Raw genomic sequence first — 20,993 nt, 5'->3', positions numbered from 1 at the left:
GCAATGTATTAAACACTTCCTTATCTAATGACCTTCCTTCAAATAGCCAATTATGTATTGTGTCACATATACTTGGACATGCAGATGAAGACTGCAGCTCAAATACGCAAAAACCTGCTGTAGCACTATGATAACTGCTCTTGTAAACATACGGCATGTAAAAAAACAACTCAAACCTGCTTGTGTGTACGATGTGAAACAGGCCTGACTTCACAGAGATGCATAGCTTGCATTAATGCACAGAGCTCCTCACATTACCATCAGCATGCTGCTTTATGGGCTAATCTAACGGAGCTGCATCTGTCAGTTACACCTGCTTTTTGCATGTGTGTGTCATGATTCACTGTTGTTTGCCTTGTGTTTTTCCCCTGTCATCTGTTCCTCCCAGACTACATTTCCCATAATTCCATGCCCTCATCACTGCCAGCTGTCCTTGATTGTCCTCACCTGTGTTTCATTAACTCATTAGTCTTTGTGTATATAATGCCCTGATTTCTGTTCAGTCCTTGTCAGTTGTTATGTGTTTGACCACCCATTTATTACCTTTGCCCATCGTGGATGGTTCCTTTGTTCCTGTGTTTTCCCATCGTGGATGTTTCCTTTGTTCCTGTGTTTTCCCATCGTGGATGTTTCCTTTGTTCCTGTGTTTTCCCATCGTGGATGTTTCCTTTGTTCCTGTGTTTTCCCATCGTGGATGTTTTCTTTGTTCTTGTGTTTACCCCATTATTCTGTACTTTGTTTGTTTATTAAACACTGTTTTGCCACACCTAGATCCAGCTCTCGTGACTTCCTTTCTAATGTTCCATCGAATGTTACAGAACAACTAACCGCAAAATGGATCTAGCGGCTTACTTCACTGAACTAAGCAAGGCGGACTTGTCTATAAGTGAGTTTTCCCACTTTTTTTTTTCCACCATTGCTGTCCACACTGTATTTGATGCCACTCTCAAATCCTTTTACAAGACTGGACTCACTACACACCAGTGGAGGGAATTGCCAGACTCCAGAGATTACAAGTGGGAGGAATATGTGAGGCTAATACTCGACACACTCGCTACAGAGGATCCTCCTCTCTCAATCCCGGTTCCAGCTTCCGTGTCACAGCCACGTCTGAGTCCGCTCCACGCCGTGTCACAGCCACGTCTGAGTCCGCTCCACGCCGTGTCACAGCCACGTCTGAGTCCGCTCCACGCCGTGTCACAGCCACGTCTGAGTCCGCTCCACGCCGTGTCACAGCCCAGCCTTCTGTGTCTCATTACACCAAGCATCCCGCGACCCCTGCCTCGAAGCCCTTCACGGCCCTTATCTCCAAGTTATCTGCCACTGATATCGGTGCGTAGGGCCACGAAGACCCTTCCCCACAAATTATCAGTGCCCTTGCCTGCCACGGCCAATGAGCTGACGCCCACGCCTGCCAAGGCCAACGAGCTGGAAGCATCGTCCGTCCCAGAGCCAGCGTTGCCAGCATCGTCCGTCCCAGAGCCAGCGTTGCCAGCATCGTCCGTCCCAGAGCCAGCGTTGCCTACGTCAGCCTCCTGGAGGAGGAGGATGAGAAAGGCTTCCGTTTCCAAGTCCCAGCCCATGTACACGACCACGGAGGTCGTTTGCAAATCTGTGCCCATGTTCATGACCACAGAGGTCGTACCCGAGTCTCTGTCCATGCCCACGACCACAGAGGTCGTACCCGAGTCTCTGTCCATGCCCACGACCACAGAGGTCGTACCCGAGTCTCTGTCCATGCCCACAACCACAGAGGTCGCTACCCGAGTCTCTGTCCATGCCCACGACCACAGAGGTCGCTCTGAGACTCTGCTCATGTTCACGACCGCTGAGGTCTTTTCCCAGACTCTTAGCCTCGAGCCTGCCATGGCTCCACCTTCTACGGCTTCGCCCCTCGAGCCTGCCATGGCTCCACCTTCTACGGCTTCTCCCCTCGAGCCTCCCATGGCTCCGCCTTCCACTGCTTCGCTCCTCAAGCCTGCCGTGGCCTCGCCCCTCGAGCCTCCCACGGCTCCGCCTGCCATGGCCTCGCCCCTCGAACCTCCCACGGCTCCGCCTGCCATGGCCTCGCCCCTCAAACCTCCCACGGCTCCGCCTGCCACGGCTTCACCCCCCCGAACCTACTACAGCTCCGCCTTCCACGGCTTCACCCTCGGAGTCTTCTATGGCTCCAGTCTCTAGTCTGTGGCCGCCTCCCAGGCCTCCTGATCCAGTCCCTACCCTGAGGTGGTCTCCTGGCCATCCACCTGATCTGCTCTAGTCTTCTGAGTCTCCTGGCCGTCTGCCTGATCTGTTCTGGTCCCCTTGGTCTCTCGGCCGTCCACCCGATCTGCTCTGGTCTCCCTGGTCTCATGGCTGTCCGCCTGATCTGCGCTGGTCTCCTTGGTCTCCAGCTCCATCTTAGCCCTGTCTCCCTGACCAGCCTTCCTTGGGCTTCAGGAGCCACCCATTAGATGTGGTGTTCTGCCATGATTCACTGTTGTTTGCCTTGTGTTTCTCCCCTTTCATCTGTTCCTCTCGGACTACATTTCCCATAATTCCCTGCCTTCATCACTGCCAGCTGTCCTTGATTGTCCTCACCTGTGTTTCATTAACTCATTAGTCTTTGTGTATATAATGCCCTGATTTCTGTTCAGTCCTTGTCAGTTGTTATGTGTTTTGACCACCCGTTTATTACCTTTTTGCCCATCGTAAATGTTTCCTTTGTTCCTGTGTTTTGCCCATCAGGGATGTTTTATTTATTCCTGTGATTACCCCATTATTCTGTACTTTGTTTATTTTTATTAAATATTGTTTTACCACACCTAGATCCAGTTCTCATGACTTCCTTTCTAACATTCCATCGAATGTTACTGTGTGAGTGTACATGTGTGCAAAACCATGTGTTTATGTTCTTTCTTTGTTTTCTGTTCTACTCAGTTCACAGGGAAACAGTTCACAACCAATCTCCCCCACACAGAGAGAGACAGACTCTCAAAAGTAATAACAGAAATCTCACTCGGTGTGAGCTGAACTGTTCATGTCATAGTGCAGATCATGTGAACCGTCGGGTCACTATCTCTGTCCTCACACCACGATGGAACCCCCATAGGATCTGCATATCAGCCCAACACAAGCACAGCTGCCTCAGGCAGGCCTTAACCACACACCCAACACCAGTACGGCCTTTTACACCTGAAAAGGGTTGAAGACCATGTGAGTTCTGTTTTCCACTCCCCCATTCATGTGTACATTCTAAACAAACAATGTTTTATTTAACCTTTATACTCCGTTATAACAAATGAGTGATGCCGTGGAGTGGAAGGGGGATTGGCTGAGAAGGCGTGGCCATGCTGCTTCACTGAGAGAACACCACGCTCTTGTTTTGAATTCTACTGCTCCAACTGTCCAAATATCCCGGAAAGTTGACAACTGGCTCTGGTTTGACACATTTGTGAGAAAAAGTAAAGTTGGGGCTGAAATCATGTCTAGAGAAAAGATAGAATTTCACATTTCATAAAGATTTAAGCTTATAAGAAAGCACAAGCATCAATATTGTGTATTATTGTGATCTTCAGCACTTTGGCATTTAAATTATCCAGTGTTTGTGTTACAGACAAAAATGAAATCTCAAATCTTGTGGCTTGTTGTTGTATGCTATTACTTTTCTAAGCGGATTTCTGATTATATGCCTGGCTGATGATAAATTGGTAGAGAGAAAAAAACGTAGAATTGCAATGAAGTAGGGACTTAAGCCATATCGGTTACCTGCTCTCACAGAAACACGTTACTATACATATATTTTTGCAAAATGATTTTTATGTGGCTTGTTTTACACTTACTTTTTGCCCTATTCCTCACACAATGCTATCTTATGACATTAAAACACTTTTACTACAGAGAGTGACTTGTAGGGCGATACATTTACTACTGTATATTTACAAGCTTGTTTGAGTGTTATCAAATTGTGTAGTAGCTCAAATGATAGAGTCTTACACTTGCGATCCAAAGGACCAGGGTGCAAGTCCTGAGAAACATGACACATTAGCTGTTTTGGAGAAAATGTAACTCGCTTTTAGCGCCATTAATTGGACATTTCGCCTTGGAACTGCTGTGATATAGCACATGTAAGGAGCCACATAATAAAATGTAGCAAAAATGTCGCTACAGTTACGTTTTTGCGTGAGATCAGGCTCAATATCGGGGGAATATAAAAGAATATCTTATAGACTTGGGAATGGATTCTTTTGACTCACAGCATAAAAAAAATAGAACCCCATTATAATCAATGATGCTGTCTACACAGGACGCATCCATTGCGCCGACAATAAATGGTGTTGCATTCCATTTTGTGCTGCTGGCACTCCTATACAAATTAAAGGGTTTAGAACGTTTGTGTCGACACGTCCAGTGTAGACAGCCTCAAGCCATTGCGGTGCATCGCATCAACGGATGCGACTGGTGTAGACAGAGTGTTAGGCAAGTAAGCAACCACCTATCAATGCCACCAGAAGGTTACCTAGGTAACCACCCAGAACACCCTAGAAACCACATAACAATGCTCTAAAAAACACTTTGAACACCCTAGCAACTGCATCACAATGCCCTGGCAATCATCCACAACACCTTTGATATTGCAGTGGTGAGAAATTTTAAAAATTTAGTTCTCACAGGTCGTGCTCTGTTTTTATTCCCATGTATTTGTGTAGCTTACACCAGCTTTCTGATAAAGCACCTGCATCAGAATGCATGCTGATTCCTTCAGAGGTGTGCTGAATAAGTGTCTAAATGGCCTTGAAATGGCCTTGTCATGTAATTAGATGGAAGCTTATCACCTCAGCTGGTCCCCCCTCCTCATATGACTGAGCACAGCCATTGATCTGTGGGCTGCTCCTCCACTGACCTAAACAAGAGTCTCTCTGAGTGCTTTTCCCTGGGGAGAAATGGAGGAGCCACTTCAGGAAAGGAGAGAGTTGTTCCAAAGAGAGATCTTGATTCTTGCCAGCATAGAAACAGGACTGCCACGTGTTATCCAGGGACCGGGCAACACTCAGATGTAAATGGTGCTTGGAGGTCACCCTGGGCAAGCAGCTGACTCTTGGAAATTGAGCGACACCCCTGGAATGTTGGGCCATTCATGTGGAACTAACCTTCTACTTGTGGCAGTTGCCCTTGAGTAATAAGAGTGTGTTGAGCTTGGGTTGCTGACAGATGCCTTTTTCTTGTGCTGTAATATCATGCTGGCTGACCTTTGGCCTACCTCAGCCAGGGAGGATTACTAAATGAACAAAAAGCCACCGAAAAAACACAAGCACTTTCTTAAACCTCAATTTGATCCTTTCTGAACTAAGAGAATTCGACAGTTGTGATTTGGTGCCCTCATAAAAAATGCCAGTGCAGTTACCACGACACTCAATCACTCATCTAGAATGGAGTTCAGAGGATAACAGAGTTTAAGCAATCCAGATTTACTGTCATTACCTTCACAGGGGTGCATTACCTCTGGACTTCATTGTGAAATGATTTCTTAATCAGAGATTATTGGAGGTATTCATCCAGAAAGCAGTAACGCATTAGGGAATAAACATCTCCAGATAAAAGCAAAGAAATTAGAGTAGCATCTTATTTGGTAGAAGAACTTTGGAATCATTTCATGTGCAATACTTCCTTTCGCACACAATATCCAACTGCATTTTTATGAGTTTGGTATTTGCTGTGATGTATGCAGCGTTTCCTCAATGCCTAACCACTTATCACCAGATTGATTTAGGCCGGGCTAGATAAGATAATTCATGCAAACATTCCAAGTCACGGAGGTTGCATGGTGTGGAGGGCAGCAGAGAACTTGGCAGTCTTAAATATCACAGGACTTGGCCAAATCAGCACTGTCTTTGTATCCCCTTAGAGGAGCAATAAATAAGTGATGATGCCACACCAATTCAAATAACAAAAAAATAAAAAAGTGTAGTAATTAAAAAATTAATAATAATTTAAAACAAAGTACAAGAAGGGAGAGATATATAGTTCAATCTGTTGGGATAAGAATGGATTATTTGAATTATCCAGACAGCTCTGTTTTTAAAACCTTTCTCTCAATGCAAAGGCTATTCCAAGAAGTGCATACCTTTTTTCAGGCAAATTCTGCCCTTACAAATATCAAGGTTTTATGGCAAATTTGCCACTGTCCATTGTTGTCCATTTAATCCAAAGATGGCTAGTCAAGCGAATTGTTTATTATAAATAAACATACATTTCTTTCAACACTAAAAGTTATTGATAAAATGACAGCTCAATCTATTTAAAAATGCATTTAGTATTTGACCAAATATTTGTTTGTGCCATGCATTTTTATGTTATGCCTGTTTATACTTATTAGAGTGTCATGTCATTAGTGTAGCAACATGCTAACATAAAATTTCATCTGACTCAGTTGTGAGCTGCAACCACTGTGTGCTTCATATGAGGCACAGCTTTATTTTACTTGTGGCCTGTAAAACACTCAGGGCAGTCACTTATGATGTTAACTTTCAGTTAGGATGCTACCATTAAAGGCAGCTACTTATAAAGGCAGTAGACAGCAAGGTTGCTAATGCTAATGAGTTTTGGTTCACAAATTACTATAAATCAAGACACTCTCCTCCCTTTTCTTTTATTAGTGGTGCTTGCGGAGCAAAGCATCACTACTATAATCTCACATACTTATTATTATTCCGTACAAAACTTCGGCACCTAACTCATCCCGCACCATTTGTAGTAGACCCACGAATTAGGTGTCAGATCGACCGGCCTATTGATGACACCTGTGTTATGACTTTTCTAAGGGGTTGGGGGTATGGTGCACCCCTGGGGGGCAAAAAACATCCCGAAAATGTCCCATAACAATTGTTTTTTTCCTACTATGACAAGATGCTGAATTTTGTGGGATCATATCTCCCAATCAGAATGTCGTAGAGACATGGGGGTGGGCTTACTTCAATCGGGCTGCCAATCAGTCTTTAAGGATCATCTTGGAAATGGCGTAGCCATGCCCTAGCAACCATTTACGGCACCCTAGCAACCGCCCCCATAGACTTCCATTCAAAATGGCTCAGAAGGATATCTTCAGATCAGAAAGTCGTAGACACTTGGGGATTGGCTCCTTTGAGTCAGATTAGTAATAGTATCTCAGGATCAGAATGTCGTAGAGACTTCATTGTTGCTTGTATGCCTCAGGACAGCAAGCAGCATTCTTAGTATCACACTGGCAACTGCCTAGCAACCACATGGGCTTACCCTAGCAACCAAGTAGCAAAACACATATCTCTGCAACAGAACATTGTAGAAACATCCTGTTTGGCTCATTTGACTCAGTGTCATGATAGCAACACCTAGCGAAATGCTAAAACATACTAGCAACATGTTAGCATCATGCTAACTTGTGCTAGCAATGCCTAGCGAAGTGCTAAAAAATGCTAGCATCATGCTAACACATGCTAACAACACCTACTGAATTGCTAAAACATGCTAAAAACAAGATAGCATCATGCTAACACATGTTACCAACACCTAGTCAAGTGCTGAAACATGTTAAAAACATGCTAACATCATGCTAACACATGCTAGCAATGCCTAGCAAAGTGTTAAAACAAGCTAAATACATACTAGCATTATGCTTACACATGCTAGCATCACCTAGCGAAGTGTTAAAACATGCTAAAACATGTTAGCATCATGCTAACACATGCCAGCAACACCTAGCGAAGTGCTAAAACATACAAAAACATGTTAGCATTTTGCTAACACATGCTAGCAATGCCTAGCGAAGTGTTAAAACATGCTAAAAACATGCCAGCATCATGATAACACATGCTAGCAATGCCTAGCAAAGTGCTAAAACATGCTAAAATCATGCTAGCAACATGCTAGAACATGCTATGTGACGAGTTTTGCCATGGAAAGCACCACTCACATTTTCTTCAGGAAATGTACCTATCTAGTTTGTTTATTTATTGTCTTTTTTCCTGTCTCAGACAGCATCATACTCATAAAACAAGGAATAAGAATTATAAGAGTATAGCATAGGCAGTTGGTTTATTTTATTTTTTATTTTGGTTTTTGATCTGTTCCTATGATATTCTGTTCTCTTCTGTTTTGTTTTGTTTTGTTTTGTTTTGTTTTGTTTTGTTTTGTTTTGTTTTTTGTTTTTTCCATGCAAATCCATTTTGATACCTGGCACAAGCACAGCACAAACTTTGTGAAAGATAATGTAAACACACTCTGTTGGTTTCCTAATTGGCACACATTATCTTTAACCTTTGTCCTCTTTCAGAATCTATGTTATACTCATTTTATAAGTATAAGTCATTGATCATTGATAAGTATTCAGTCACACTGAAGATAATTTCTGGTTTTATAATTCTTGAAAAGGGATAGCTGTCTGTTAGGTACTGTCAGTTTCTTTCTTTAACTGTGGCTGTGTCAAATTCCATGCTTTATATATACTGTACCTCCATGTTTCATTTGACAGAAGGAAAAAAAGAACAGCAGAATTATGCTTTCTGTGTAAATCTTCACATGTTTAATTCAGAACAAAGCGGAAGAAGAATGTATCAACCATACTAAAGTATATGACAGCCATGTCTGCTTTGCAGGGATGATCTTGCCTAAACCTGCTGAACTTCCTCCTCCACAGATGAATCAGGATTCACTTCCTTCTGTGAGGAAATGTGCTGTCATAGACCTGTCTTGGCCAGATTAAGTCGCACACTTCCCTCAGGAGGGAAACTCCTACTTCCTTGTATTTTGTCTCCTTTTTATGAAATACTCGAACCAGAACAACCATTTTGCATACTTGTGCTAGCTTGGTTTTTACGGATTGTATGCGGTTGGAAATTTCTCAGTTGGTCATGTGTTTTATAATCTTTGTGTAATTGCAAAAGCTCTCATTTCATTTTAGCAGGTCACAAAGAGTTCTGCTGAACAATGGGAGTATGCAGCAAGTCCTTACCTGAAACAAGTCTGCTTTCTCCCGCTCTTATTAGCATCATTCTTTTGCCTCATCAAATGTTCCTCTATTCTCTCATCCCATCTCATTCTTCCACTAGCCAGGCCCCCAACATCTCTGGCCAACTGGAATGGAGAACACCAAGAGGTTTATGGTGAATGTACAGTGAATGTACCTTAACAAATACACATTAATTACGTTGTGATTGCTGACATACTCTGTGCAGGATGAAATGATGGTTGAATCCACGGCCCCTCCTCCCAACCCATGGAGCTGTGCTTACATTAAGCAGACTCAGTAAGCTGGTGTTCTGGTCCACCTCCAACAACAGCTGTTTCCGAGAGACTAACAGAGAGAAAGGAAGACATTGACATTGCTAAGAGACGTCTTTCCCCATATGGAATGATAAGAATAGTGACCCATTCCTAATTGCGGCACTATTCTCAATTAAGCTAAAAAAATCTGTTACAATTACGGAACAGGCATACAGTGAATCCCAATGGAAATCCCTTCGGTTGGCTTTACAACCAGTGGAGTTTCTTGTTAGATAAGTGTCTCAGTAGGTGTTTCTGTGTATCTGGACGCCTATTCTGTGTGCAGTGTTGGGGAAGCTACTTTGAAACTGTACTGTAGCTTCCCAAAAAGCTTCAAGCCACTAATAAAGTAGCAAAACTAGATGCTAGGCTCCTAACAAAAAGTAGAAGCTATTTAACTGCATTGAAGCTTTTTAAAGAAGAAAGTCTTTCAGATTATATTTATTAAATTCTGATTACAATTAATATCATCTTTTAAAGATTGCTTGCTTGTGCACCACATAAATACTGTTCTGATTCAGCATTAAATTGAAAATATAAATATAGGCCTACTAAATAATTTTTTTTTTAAATTTGAAACAGTATTTTATATAACTAAGTCGAAAACTTATTGATAAACAGCAGCAGTTAACAAAATATTTTGCTTAAAAAAAGAAGCAAAGTGACTGCGCAGGGGCTCAAGTGAATCGTGGAATCATTTATTTGAACCAATTTTATTTACATGAACCGTCCGAACCAGTTCACTTAAATGTATTGAACTTCACAACGCTGCAAGAAAGGATGTTTTGGGTGAGCATGTTTGATTTGACAGGCGCTTTGCACTGGGGCCCATAAGACCCACGTTAAGCAACTGGATTAATGCAGTATGACAAATGTTTCGTATTGTGACAATGCTACTCTACGAAATGAATTGTTTCTGGAAAATCTACACTATTGTGAAAACACAATACTGTCATGCTATTGAAAAACATGCAGTTAATTTAGCAGCGTCGCTAATTACTGGCTGTGTTGAGTTGCTGAGAGACAGATGCCTGGTGAAAACACTAACAGCGTGCGGCCACATGAGCATCCTGATAAAGGATGAACGGCTTTGTTGTGGTTGTCAAGGATTATCTAAGAGCCAGTCACATGAGACTGTAATACAGAAACTAAATGTAAGTTGTAAGATACGTCAAACAGCATTTCATAGAACTGACATAATGCACAGATTCAAGTATCAAGCTTTCCTATCTCATCATTACAGTAAAAGGGGTTATGAAGGAGCCAGTCATTGCAGTCAGACATTTACACATTAAGATCTTCAATAATGACTTTGACGTGAATGAGAGGAAAAAGATCATCTTTAGGGGAAAACTAATCTATGAAGCCTCTTATGTAACAGAGTTACGAAAAATCCATGGCTTCCATCTGTATTTTGCGTTAAATGCTGCAACTAATTCACATTTGCATGTGAAAATCTTCATGGCTGCAAATGTATTGTTGACCTTTTTCAGAGATGCTGCCGTCTGCACTTATATTTAGCTCTGTGTTCCTGCTCGGTGAGCACAAGGTGGAATGATGTGAATTGTAGCTGTTGTATAATCCCCATGACTAACCACTGCAGCAAGGATGAAATCAGGAGCATCTTTCTTAGAGAGGAAGCCTGCACACCCAGTCAACACATGACTGTCCACTTTTTAATTACCATCCACCATCAGACAAATAGCCCTGTGCATGATTCAATTACCTATGCATTCGGCACTGAGGGAATGTGGTTATGTGATAAGCGGGTTGGGTTATCAAGCCCTGCATTTGTAGGCTCTGATTTGGCATTGAAGTGCCAAGAGGGGAAGAGAGAGAAAGAATCTAGGGGTCAGTTTCATCTATTAATCTGCAGTCATCCTGTTGGGACCAGCTCAGAGTAGTAAAGCATTTGGGTAACAACTGGTAATTGTGTGTAATTCATTTGCATAGTCCATTTGTGTTACATATGTTTGAAAGTGCTGGTCTGGTGGTGAATATTGGAATTGTGAGTAATGTGATACTGCTTAGTCGTAAGCTAAGCAAAAAGAGTCTCCCTTGCGCTGTTTCACCTTCCATCAAGCCTGTGCTGTTGATAATTCTCCATCATGTAAATGTCACAATATGCCCATGACATCTCCAGATATGCCCCCAGGCTTCCAAAGATTGCATGAATAAAAAACACATCTCCCTCCCATCTCACATCGCATTCGCTCTCTTTTTTTCCTTTATAAAGTGACAGTCTAGAGAACCGATCTAATGTCCTTCAAAAATAACATTATTGCATCCTGGTGGTTTATTGAGCTTACCACACATGGATGTCAGTTTGGGGTCTCCCTTGCTGTGTACTTCTGTGTGTGTTCGATTGCATGTGTGTCCAAGAGCGTGCAGTTCAAGGTTTTCAATCTCATTGAGCGGGATCAATGTTTATGACTCTGATTGTTAAGCATTTTTCCAATATTTCTAAACATGTTTGTTGCTCATCTTGTGAAACAGTTCTGTCAGGATTAGAGTAAATTGTCCCTCTAGGTGTTCATGCCTATAAATCAATACGTCTCAGGGGAGGCCGAGTAACACAACGCTGGGCCATACAGAGCCAGAACGGAGGAATTCTAGACTGCACACTGCTTCCAAAAGTAATCTGGCATACATTGGCTGGACGGCATCTGGCTGTGCACTCAGCACTTCAGCAGGTGAGCCATCAGCACAAACTATATCTCAACCTCTCCCATGCCCTGATAACACTAGATCTTCCACAAAACAAAGACCCAGTTTAGACCCAAATCAACCCTGTCTGATATAAGTATTTCAAAACGAGTGTTTAAAGCTGATGTATTATTTTTGTTACAAATTCTTTCTCAATTTCCAATTTTAGATGCAGAGTCAACTTTAAGTAAGCCATTTCTAGGTTTGATTTCACCGAAAAGTTAAAAGAAGTGTTGTAACCAGGGTTGGGAACTGAGAACCGGCTCTTATTCAGAACCAGGGACATGGCCAGAAGGGTGGCACGGAGTGGCAAATGCCACCCTAAAAATTAGTTTTGCCACACAAGCTCGGACCATGCTCGCATACTGGAGACGATGCACAGCGGCTTAATCTGTCCGTGTCATGTACGGTCCATGAAAACATTGACAGTGTTTCCTTCCACGCTATTCAGCGGCAGTGCTGCCCAGACAAATGACTCTTATGAGCCAGTTTTTTATCTATAGGGCGAAACACGATTAGACCGTCATGAGACAGGTTAGTTTTACCCTACTGATGATGTGTTGTTGCAATAGTAATCCTACTCAGTACGAGAGGAACCGTAGGTTAAGACATTTGGTGCATGTGCTTGGCTGTGCAGCCACTGGTGCGAAGCTACCATCTGTGGGATTATGACTGAACGCCTTATGAAGTCAGAATCTCCCCTAAACTTAACGATACCACAGCGCCACGGGACTCCGATTGGCCCGGGATAGCCGGCAAGGAGAGCCGTTCGAGACAGGGCTGGGGCGCTGCCGGATGAGTGCCGCCCCTCTCCCTTCCCTGCACGTTTGTGGAGAACCTGGTGCTAAATGACTCGTAGACGTCCAATTCCCAAACAATTGACTCTAATGAGTCGGTTCTTTTTAATCTACATCACAACCAGTGTAATTTGTTTCCCAGAAAAATCAGTGCCAGTTCTTTGCTGTGTTAATCAAAAACACTTCAGCAGTTTCTAAATTAATCTCACTGACCTGGAAGGTATGACTTCGGTTATGTCCAACTTGAAATGAACCAAGAACTGTTACCATATTATGAAATGTTGTATTTAAGGATTCTGAGACTTCAGGCAGTCTAGTTACTGACAGCGTGTTCATATGACAATGTATTGTTATAGATAGGCCTACAAATTACGAGTTTTGTTGTAATCAGTGGAATTTAAAAATATTTATCAATAAAATGTTTGAACATTTTGGTTTGTTTAGAATTTTTATTTAATAAATACAGCAGTTACAGTAGGACTAATTATTGGACTGCATTTACAAAATCTGTGTAAACACACCTTTTGGTCTTACATTTATCTCTTATTTGCTATATCAGCTCTGTTAAAAACGGAACTATTTCAGCATATGGCAAAAGACTCAGCATTTGGCAGTAAATGCAATACAAATTGCATTAATTTTCAAATATTTTTCCTCAAAAATAAGAATCGTTTACTATAAGAATCGGAATGACTTCCAGGAAACAAATAAACTGATAAAATGTTAAACTTGACTGCACTGTGAGTTGCTTTGAAAAAGAGACTGCCAATTCAAAATAGGTAAATGCAATTATAACAGTTAGTTACTATCATATTATCAAATTATAACGCTGCCACCAAAACAAATAAGAAATCCAATCAAGAAGGGTCTTGTTCCAGTCACTTAAACCCACTGGAAAGGTAGCTCCTGTCTGTAAAATATCATGCTGATTCATTTTTTAAATGCTAGGGTTGACAAGGGACCCAAGGTGGAGGGCTTAATGGATAGCATGTACCTAACTCAGCTGGCAACCTTTCTTGGCCTTTTAGGAGAGTGAGTCTGCCATATCCTGATAGACCATGATGGGCAGCTCCTGTTGATTTCTACCCTGCAGCTGTCCAACACTATGACAATTGCATGTCAATAGCTCTCGAAAGGCCTTCCTGAGATCAGCATCTCAGTGTCACTACAAACACAAAGACACCCATCTACATCTTCACAACATCAACAGCTCAACTCGTCATGTTGTATTTGTTATTCTAACATCTTGTGTTTGTGAACTAGGATGTGCGGAAAATGCCATTTCTTCATTCAACCTAAATTATGAATTTGCCAAAATTGTAGCAACCACTTTATTCTCATTAGCGGCACTCCATCAACTCTGATGGAGTTCTGTTGTCACTCATGACGATTTTTAGGTTCACTGAGAGGAGGTGGCAGTTATTATGGCTTATACAGTATATTGTAATCTGATGTAATTAGCCATGCCTTTATCAATATGGGAAGGAATGGTTGGCACCATCTTTGCAAACCTTTGGAAAACAGTGTGCTATGTAGGTTTAGTGATGGAATGCCACACATGCGGCAGTGTACACACATGCTACGGTGACTCAGGCTCAGACACTCAAACCACTCGAACCAAAGCCCACAGGTCACTCGCCCACAATCCCCAGACAGAAAAGGCCTCTATCCTTTGTCCAAAGCAGCCCGTTGTTTTGATATGCATTAGAATAATCAGGAATTCCAGATATCCATTTGGCTTTTACCTGTTCCTTGGAGGTTTATGTGTTGGACATATTTTTAAAGCATATTTTGTTCTTCTCTCTTAACTTATAACATCATCTTTTATCCTACACATGAAGAAATCCCTTTGTATAAACATATTATCCAATAGAAGACAGATGTATGTGTGTTTGACTAAGATCAATATACCCCACAATATAGAAGCGGCATCTTTTAAGTCAATATTTCATTCACATTTCACTCAGGCAAGGTTTATATAGCCTAAATGATGTGAGAGATAATGTGGTATTTGATGGTGATCTTCTGTAAGACCTCAGATACAGGGACCACACCAAAACATTGTACATTTTTGTTAAATTAATTTAAGATATATATTTGTATAAATACCTTTAAATATTGGTGCACTGGGTTTTTTTTTATTGTATTTGTTATTGTATTTTATTTTTTAGATTGGATAGTTAAAGTCTTTTTCTGTCTCTATATATCTCTCATATATAGTACATGCAGCCACAAAAAGGGTAATACCTAACACTTTATATATTCATTAATAGGCAAGGATATACATTTTAAATGGATGTTTGGAAAATTGTACAAAATGTCATCAGGGTGCTCAAACACTTGACACCTTTGTTCCTGTGTGTTTGTGTAAGATTAGACTTTTCTTTCAACTTTCACCTGAGCAATCATCCTTTTCTATTCATAACTGACATGGCAAGCGTGTACGGTTAGGTGCCGGCAATGGAAAAGGGAGTCATGTGAAGAGCAGGCACGCGTTTGCTCGGGGAAGCGGGTCTGTAATGCAGCCTGGTTTACTCTATACTCACTCCTACTATGCACAGCGACAAGAGGAGGCCTGGCCAATCATAACACGCTCTGCCATGCATGCTTTGCATATCTGTAGTGTCCCGGGTATTTTCTCCAATCACGGCTCAGCTGTGTTTGAACCATGCCATTGTAGTTCAGATTGCTTGCAACTGCTGCATAGCACAGTGGCACACTATAACTTGGTTGTTCTGCGAGTTAGACTTTATCCTTTGGGATATAATGAAGTCACATATTTCTGTAGTTAAATGGTCCAGTAGTTTTGAAGCTGGATCAGCTTTGCATGCTTCTGGGGGGCTGATTACCAAGAAAATGGTGTAAAAATGCTGATCAAGGATAATTGAAATTAATTTAAACACATTTTTTAATTAAAACAATTATTTCAAAACAATTAGGACTCCCAGAATAAAAACTATTAGACACTATGAATACAATTAGACACTTAAGTTATTAAAACTCAATTAAAGTTATACATTAGACTTAAGCTAATTTTTACTTAACAGGACTGAACAGACTTGAAAGCAGTTTTCTGTATTGCCCCATTTTTATCTTTGGACATACTTGAAATTAAATAAGAAATATAATAGGAATACAATATATTGAGTCTCAGATTGATAGACAGTAGTCTTGCAGACACTAAACAGAATTAGCAAGTAACTGACAAGACTGAATAAACACTGCATTGTTTGTGCTCTCTCACAGTCTGTGTTTGAAGTCAAAATATAATTCACCAGGATGTCTGCAGTGACAAATCTAACCAGCTGATCATTCTCCACACACACACACACACACACACACACACACACACACACTCACACACAGTGTTGTAGTCGAGGCCAGCTCATCCAAGTCCAAGTCCAGACCGAGGCCAGAAGAGGGTCGAGTACGAGTCAAGACCAAGACTGGAGAGGGCCAAGTTCGAGTCAAGACCGAGACCAGTAAAAGTCTAAAGTCTAGGACAAGAGCTTAATTTTTTTACATTTTATGAATGTATTAAATAGTTTAAAGAACTATAGGCACAAATCAAATAAACCTCATTTATTATTTTAACATTTAACGTTTCTACTAAATAAAATACAGTATAACTGTACAATAAATAAAATGGGCCTAAAAAACAAACAATAATGTATTAAATATGGCAATGTTTACGCAGAAAGTGATATAAACATTAACATTTAATTTGTTAACAGTTTCCTCAATTGCACTACTATATTTCATACATTGTAAGTCAAGTAAGCATTTCTGCTTACTTTTGCCTGCAAGATTTCATTTTGGGGTATGCACAGAATACACAGAATTGTTTTTTTTTTTTTTTTCAGAAACCATTCAATTCTGATTACATTGAGAGAAGTGTTTTTACATTTTATTCAGTATGTGTAGCATTCATGTAACTAATGGCTAAAGCATTTCTAAAAGACTAGAGTCCGTTCAGACCAATGCAGTGCAACAAACCCAGATAGCACACGTACATCTCCGAGATGTCTGTTTTAGATCTTTTCATCTGGAAAGCATCTAAAATCTGGTAAACATCTTAAAAAGATCAGATTTATAATCATTCTAAATCATAAATGTCTCATTTGCGGAATGTCTTATTGACATCCAAGACATACTTATTGACATACTGTACATCTTATAGACTTATTGCAGATGAGCAAACAACATAAAATAGACATCTTCCAGACGTAAACACACACATCAAATAGACGTCTGGGTGTTGTGCATGTGCTATCAGGGAAAAGAGTATAACACAGGTGTCTCAAGACACGTTTTTAACAGTTGATGTTCTTTTTAATTTGGCAAAAGAACTTAAAAAAAATTGTGGCGCTCCAGCACAAGACTTTCAAAAACACAGCGATTACCTAATGCAACGGTCAAAGACATCTGTTTAGCATGTTTACACTGAAAAACAACTGAATAACAGCATGGGTGGATGCAACAATGCATTTGGTGTGAACAACCCCTTATTAATAAGACACAGCACCAATGGAAGTTTCTTAAAGTTACCTCTCAAAAAAGCAGTCTTTTGTTGACTGAAGGTAAATATCCACTTTATCCAACGAACAAATCGGACTGCATAACCAATCGATTCAACCAAGTCCGGTCTACATTGCACACACACACAAACACACACACACAAACACACACACGTTGGTGCAGTTATCCTTATGAGGACTCTCAATAGATATAAAGATTTTTATACTGTACAAACTATGGATTCTATCCCCTAACCCTAAACCTAACCCTCACAAAAAACTTTCTGCATTTTTACATTAAAAAAAAAAAAAAAACAATAAAAACATTGTTTAGTATGTTTTTTAAGCAATTTGATTTATGGGAACACTAGAAATGTCCTCATAAACCACATTTATAGCATAATACCCTTGTAATTACCAGTTTGAAACCTAAAACAATTTCCTCGTAAGCCACCCAAACCCACACACACACACAGGTGTGAGCCAGACCATTTGTTTACATGGACACAGATGTGCATATGTCAAACGTTTCAGTCTGGTCAAAAGTGTTTAATGGTGTCTTCAAAAGTTAAGTGTAATGAGGAAAGTCTGTGATTTAGGTGATTTACTTATAATTATTATTTAATTTTATATGATTATCTGGACTAAAAAATAAAACACCTTATTGGTACCTACAATGCAGTTTTCTGCATGTTCAAAATACTTCACAATGAATGCCTTGCTTTTTTTGAGCATTAAGTTAATACGCAATCTCTTGTGGGAAACACAAAAAAGTCATTTCATAACTTTGGGACTCTCGGGCAGTTTCATTCTGAAAATGAGTCCAATGTTCCTGCATGACAATCTTCATACATTTCTTGTAACAGCCCTCAGTGCTGTACTTGTAAATCTGTGCTTTTTAAAATAAATGTGACAGATTTCATAAGAACTATGTAAGTGTGCTCTTTGATTAATGGCTACTCGGTGCCCTGTCCATTCACACCAAAGCCCCCATTAAATCACCTTCCAACCGAAAAGCATCGTGAGAGATGCCTTCAGTGTGCGCATGGACTCCAAAACAAGCAAGAGCAACATGCCATCTCATTGATCCTAGCAAAGGAAACACAAAAGAGTGGCGTGCGAGCACCAGCTTTGGAAAACAATGTGTGAACTCTATTGATTGTTGTCCTTGGACAACTGGGGCTGAAGGCACAATGTTGTTGACCTCCATACATAAGGGCTTAATCAATTAAATTATATGACTGATGAAATGGAATCTTCCCTTAATTGATAACTCCAGCATAGACCAAACCTCTCCACTCTGACAGCTGTCAGAGACACCTACCAGACACTCAGGTCTGTCAAATCAGTCCTGTGACCTTTCACACTGTTACGGAAGTGGGCATGTTGGCTTAGTAACAATCTGACAGACCCCTTTTGGAATGAGCCCTGAATGTCACTAGACCCTTGTGTTGCATCAACCAAATCAAGTGATGTTCTGTTGTGTTTATTATCTTTTTTTTTCCTAAGGTTGTGCAAGACCCATGTTTTGTTTGCGTCATGATAAGGGGATCATGGATCACACACCATTCTTGTTTACATTAAAGGAATATTCCAGGTTTAAGGCATGTTAACTCAATCGACAGCATTTGTAGCATAATATTGATTACCACAAAAATTTCATTTCATCTCGTCCCCCCTTTTCTTAAAAAAAAAAGGAGAAGCCAAAATCGAGGTGACCGTGACGTACTCACAATGGAAGTGAATGGGGCCAATTTTTGGAGGGTTTAAAGGCATAAACGTGAAGCTTATAATTTCATAAAATCACTTACATTAATTCGTCTGTTACTTGTGTATTATTTGAGCTGTAAAATTGTTTAAATCGTAAATTTTACGGGATAAGAGGGACATTAAAGCGTAATGTCTTCATGGCAACGAAGTTGTAAAAATGGCTATAACTTTACCCAGAAAAGGCTAGTAAGTGATTTTATCAAAAATCATGTTAAAATGCATATTATTTACATCTTGTGGCTTTGAAATAGTGAGTGCCTCAATGCAACCCAATTTTTTGCTCTTTTTAAAGAAAAGGAAGGACAATTCGATTTTCTTTTTAATAGAAGAATTAATGTAAGTGCTTTTATAAAATTATAAGCTTCACGTTTCTGCCTTTAAACCCTCCAGAATTTGGCCACATTTAATTCCATTGTTTGTGAGTGTCACTGCACTTTTTTAAGAAAAGGAGGGACAAGTCGAAATTTATTTTTGTTATAATCAACATAGGCCACAAATGCTGTTGGTTGAGCTTAACTTGTATTGAACACGGAATATTCCTGTAAAACGCAAGTGGCAGATATAATCTCAGGCATGAGGTATAATGAAGGCACCACTTTAGATATTTGTGTCCATTTCGGTTTCAAGTTGGTTTTATTTCCAACATCTAAAATACACTGCGTTTTCAAAGAGGCAAGGTTACAATGAAACTTTCATTCTGACCTCAAACATTCAAACAGCATGTTTGGTCGATAACTTGCTAGTCGACACACAGTTCAATAGATTGATGGGGCCTTGGGGTAATTTCTGATTTGACTGAGAAGTTGTAATGGTCCTTTAAGGGCTTGTAAATTCAGATCTATTGATTTACATGCTGTTCAGACAATCACATCCTGCCTCTTAATAACTTTGAGATTTCTGGATTTGATGGGAATATGGCAGTTCCTTCAGTAGAGTTGCCTCTTCTCTTGATTAATAAGTGGGTGGATGCCATTCTGAAGGTAAAGACTATCAATTAAGTACCTGAAGTCATGTGCTGATAACTTGGACCTGTCAAAATTTCCACATTATTATTGAAAGCTAGTGAATGACTGAAGGAAAACTACACTTGAGAAGAGCCAATCAATACAGCTACTGATTACAGGGTAATTACCTTAATTATTTACATAGATTTGAAGGTGTTACTTACAGTATATGTCAAACTTTTTCACCAAAAGTTTTTATTTAGGGCTGTGAATACAGATAAGTCATATTATCCCCAACATCAAAAGTCCAAAGACCTTCTAACACAGATAAAATATTAACGATATATTAACTAAACGAGACAATGGCTGTGACGTAGTAAGCTGTCTAACAGCATATGTGCCTATATGATGTCCAAAAATGTTGTCTGTGTAGGCAGCTAACTAGGTTTGGAGATCCTCTAATGTATATTGTATGATGCTCATGCATGTTTATTATCTGCATGTAGCTGGTGTGGACCATAGACATAAGGAAAATGCATCACAGTCACATAAATGAGTCATAGACATTGTAATGATAATGTAGGCAATTTTAGTCCGGTTAGGAGGCATCCTTTTTCAGTCTTCAACTAAAATCTGCTCTCTGCACCTTCCGATAATTACACTTTTGGCAATATTCTTTAATCCAGCAATGATTGAGAAGCATTGAGGGACCTCTGTACAGTGCCCTCGGTCGGTTAGAGATCCACACTGCATGCGGGGAGACCAGTATAGCAGCGCTCACCGGTTCCTCTCGTCTCATTCTCTAGAAGATGGCGGACTGCGCTTCACTGTTAGACGAGGAGCTCTCTTCATTTGTCTTCAATTACTTGACTGAAAACTCCGGGAGCCAGGTAAGCCATGCGCCATCTCGGTTAGTGTAGAATCGTGGCTATTTTACCCCGGGTGTATTTTTGCATGTTACTGTCTGTGGTGTGATATAATTT

At 40.5% G+C, this 20,993-nt stretch overlaps 1 protein-coding gene across 1 annotated transcript in view; it reads left to right on the top strand.

The window, feature by feature from the left end:
• Window positions 1–20,554: 20,554 nt before the first annotated feature.
• The window catches only part of LOC127417884 (peroxisome proliferator-activated receptor gamma coactivator 1-beta-like), a 61,113-nt gene continuing 60,674 nt past the window's right edge, over window positions 20,555–20,993 (top strand). The window contains exon 1 of the mRNA XM_051658134.1: window positions 20,555–20,900. Within this exon, the coding sequence (XP_051514094.1) occupies window positions 20,820–20,900 (81 nt within the window). The 5' untranslated portion in view covers window positions 20,555–20,819. The remainder of the gene's footprint in view (window positions 20,901–20,993) is intronic.

Source organism: Myxocyprinus asiaticus, chromosome 27, assembly GCF_019703515.2.
Source record: "Myxocyprinus asiaticus isolate MX2 ecotype Aquarium Trade chromosome 27, UBuf_Myxa_2, whole genome shotgun sequence".
Classification (NCBI taxonomy): Eukaryota; Metazoa; Chordata; class Actinopteri; order Cypriniformes; family Catostomidae; genus Myxocyprinus; species Myxocyprinus asiaticus.
The sequence above is the reverse complement of the archived record's forward strand: the minus strand, read 5'-3'. Positions and strand labels throughout refer to the sequence as shown.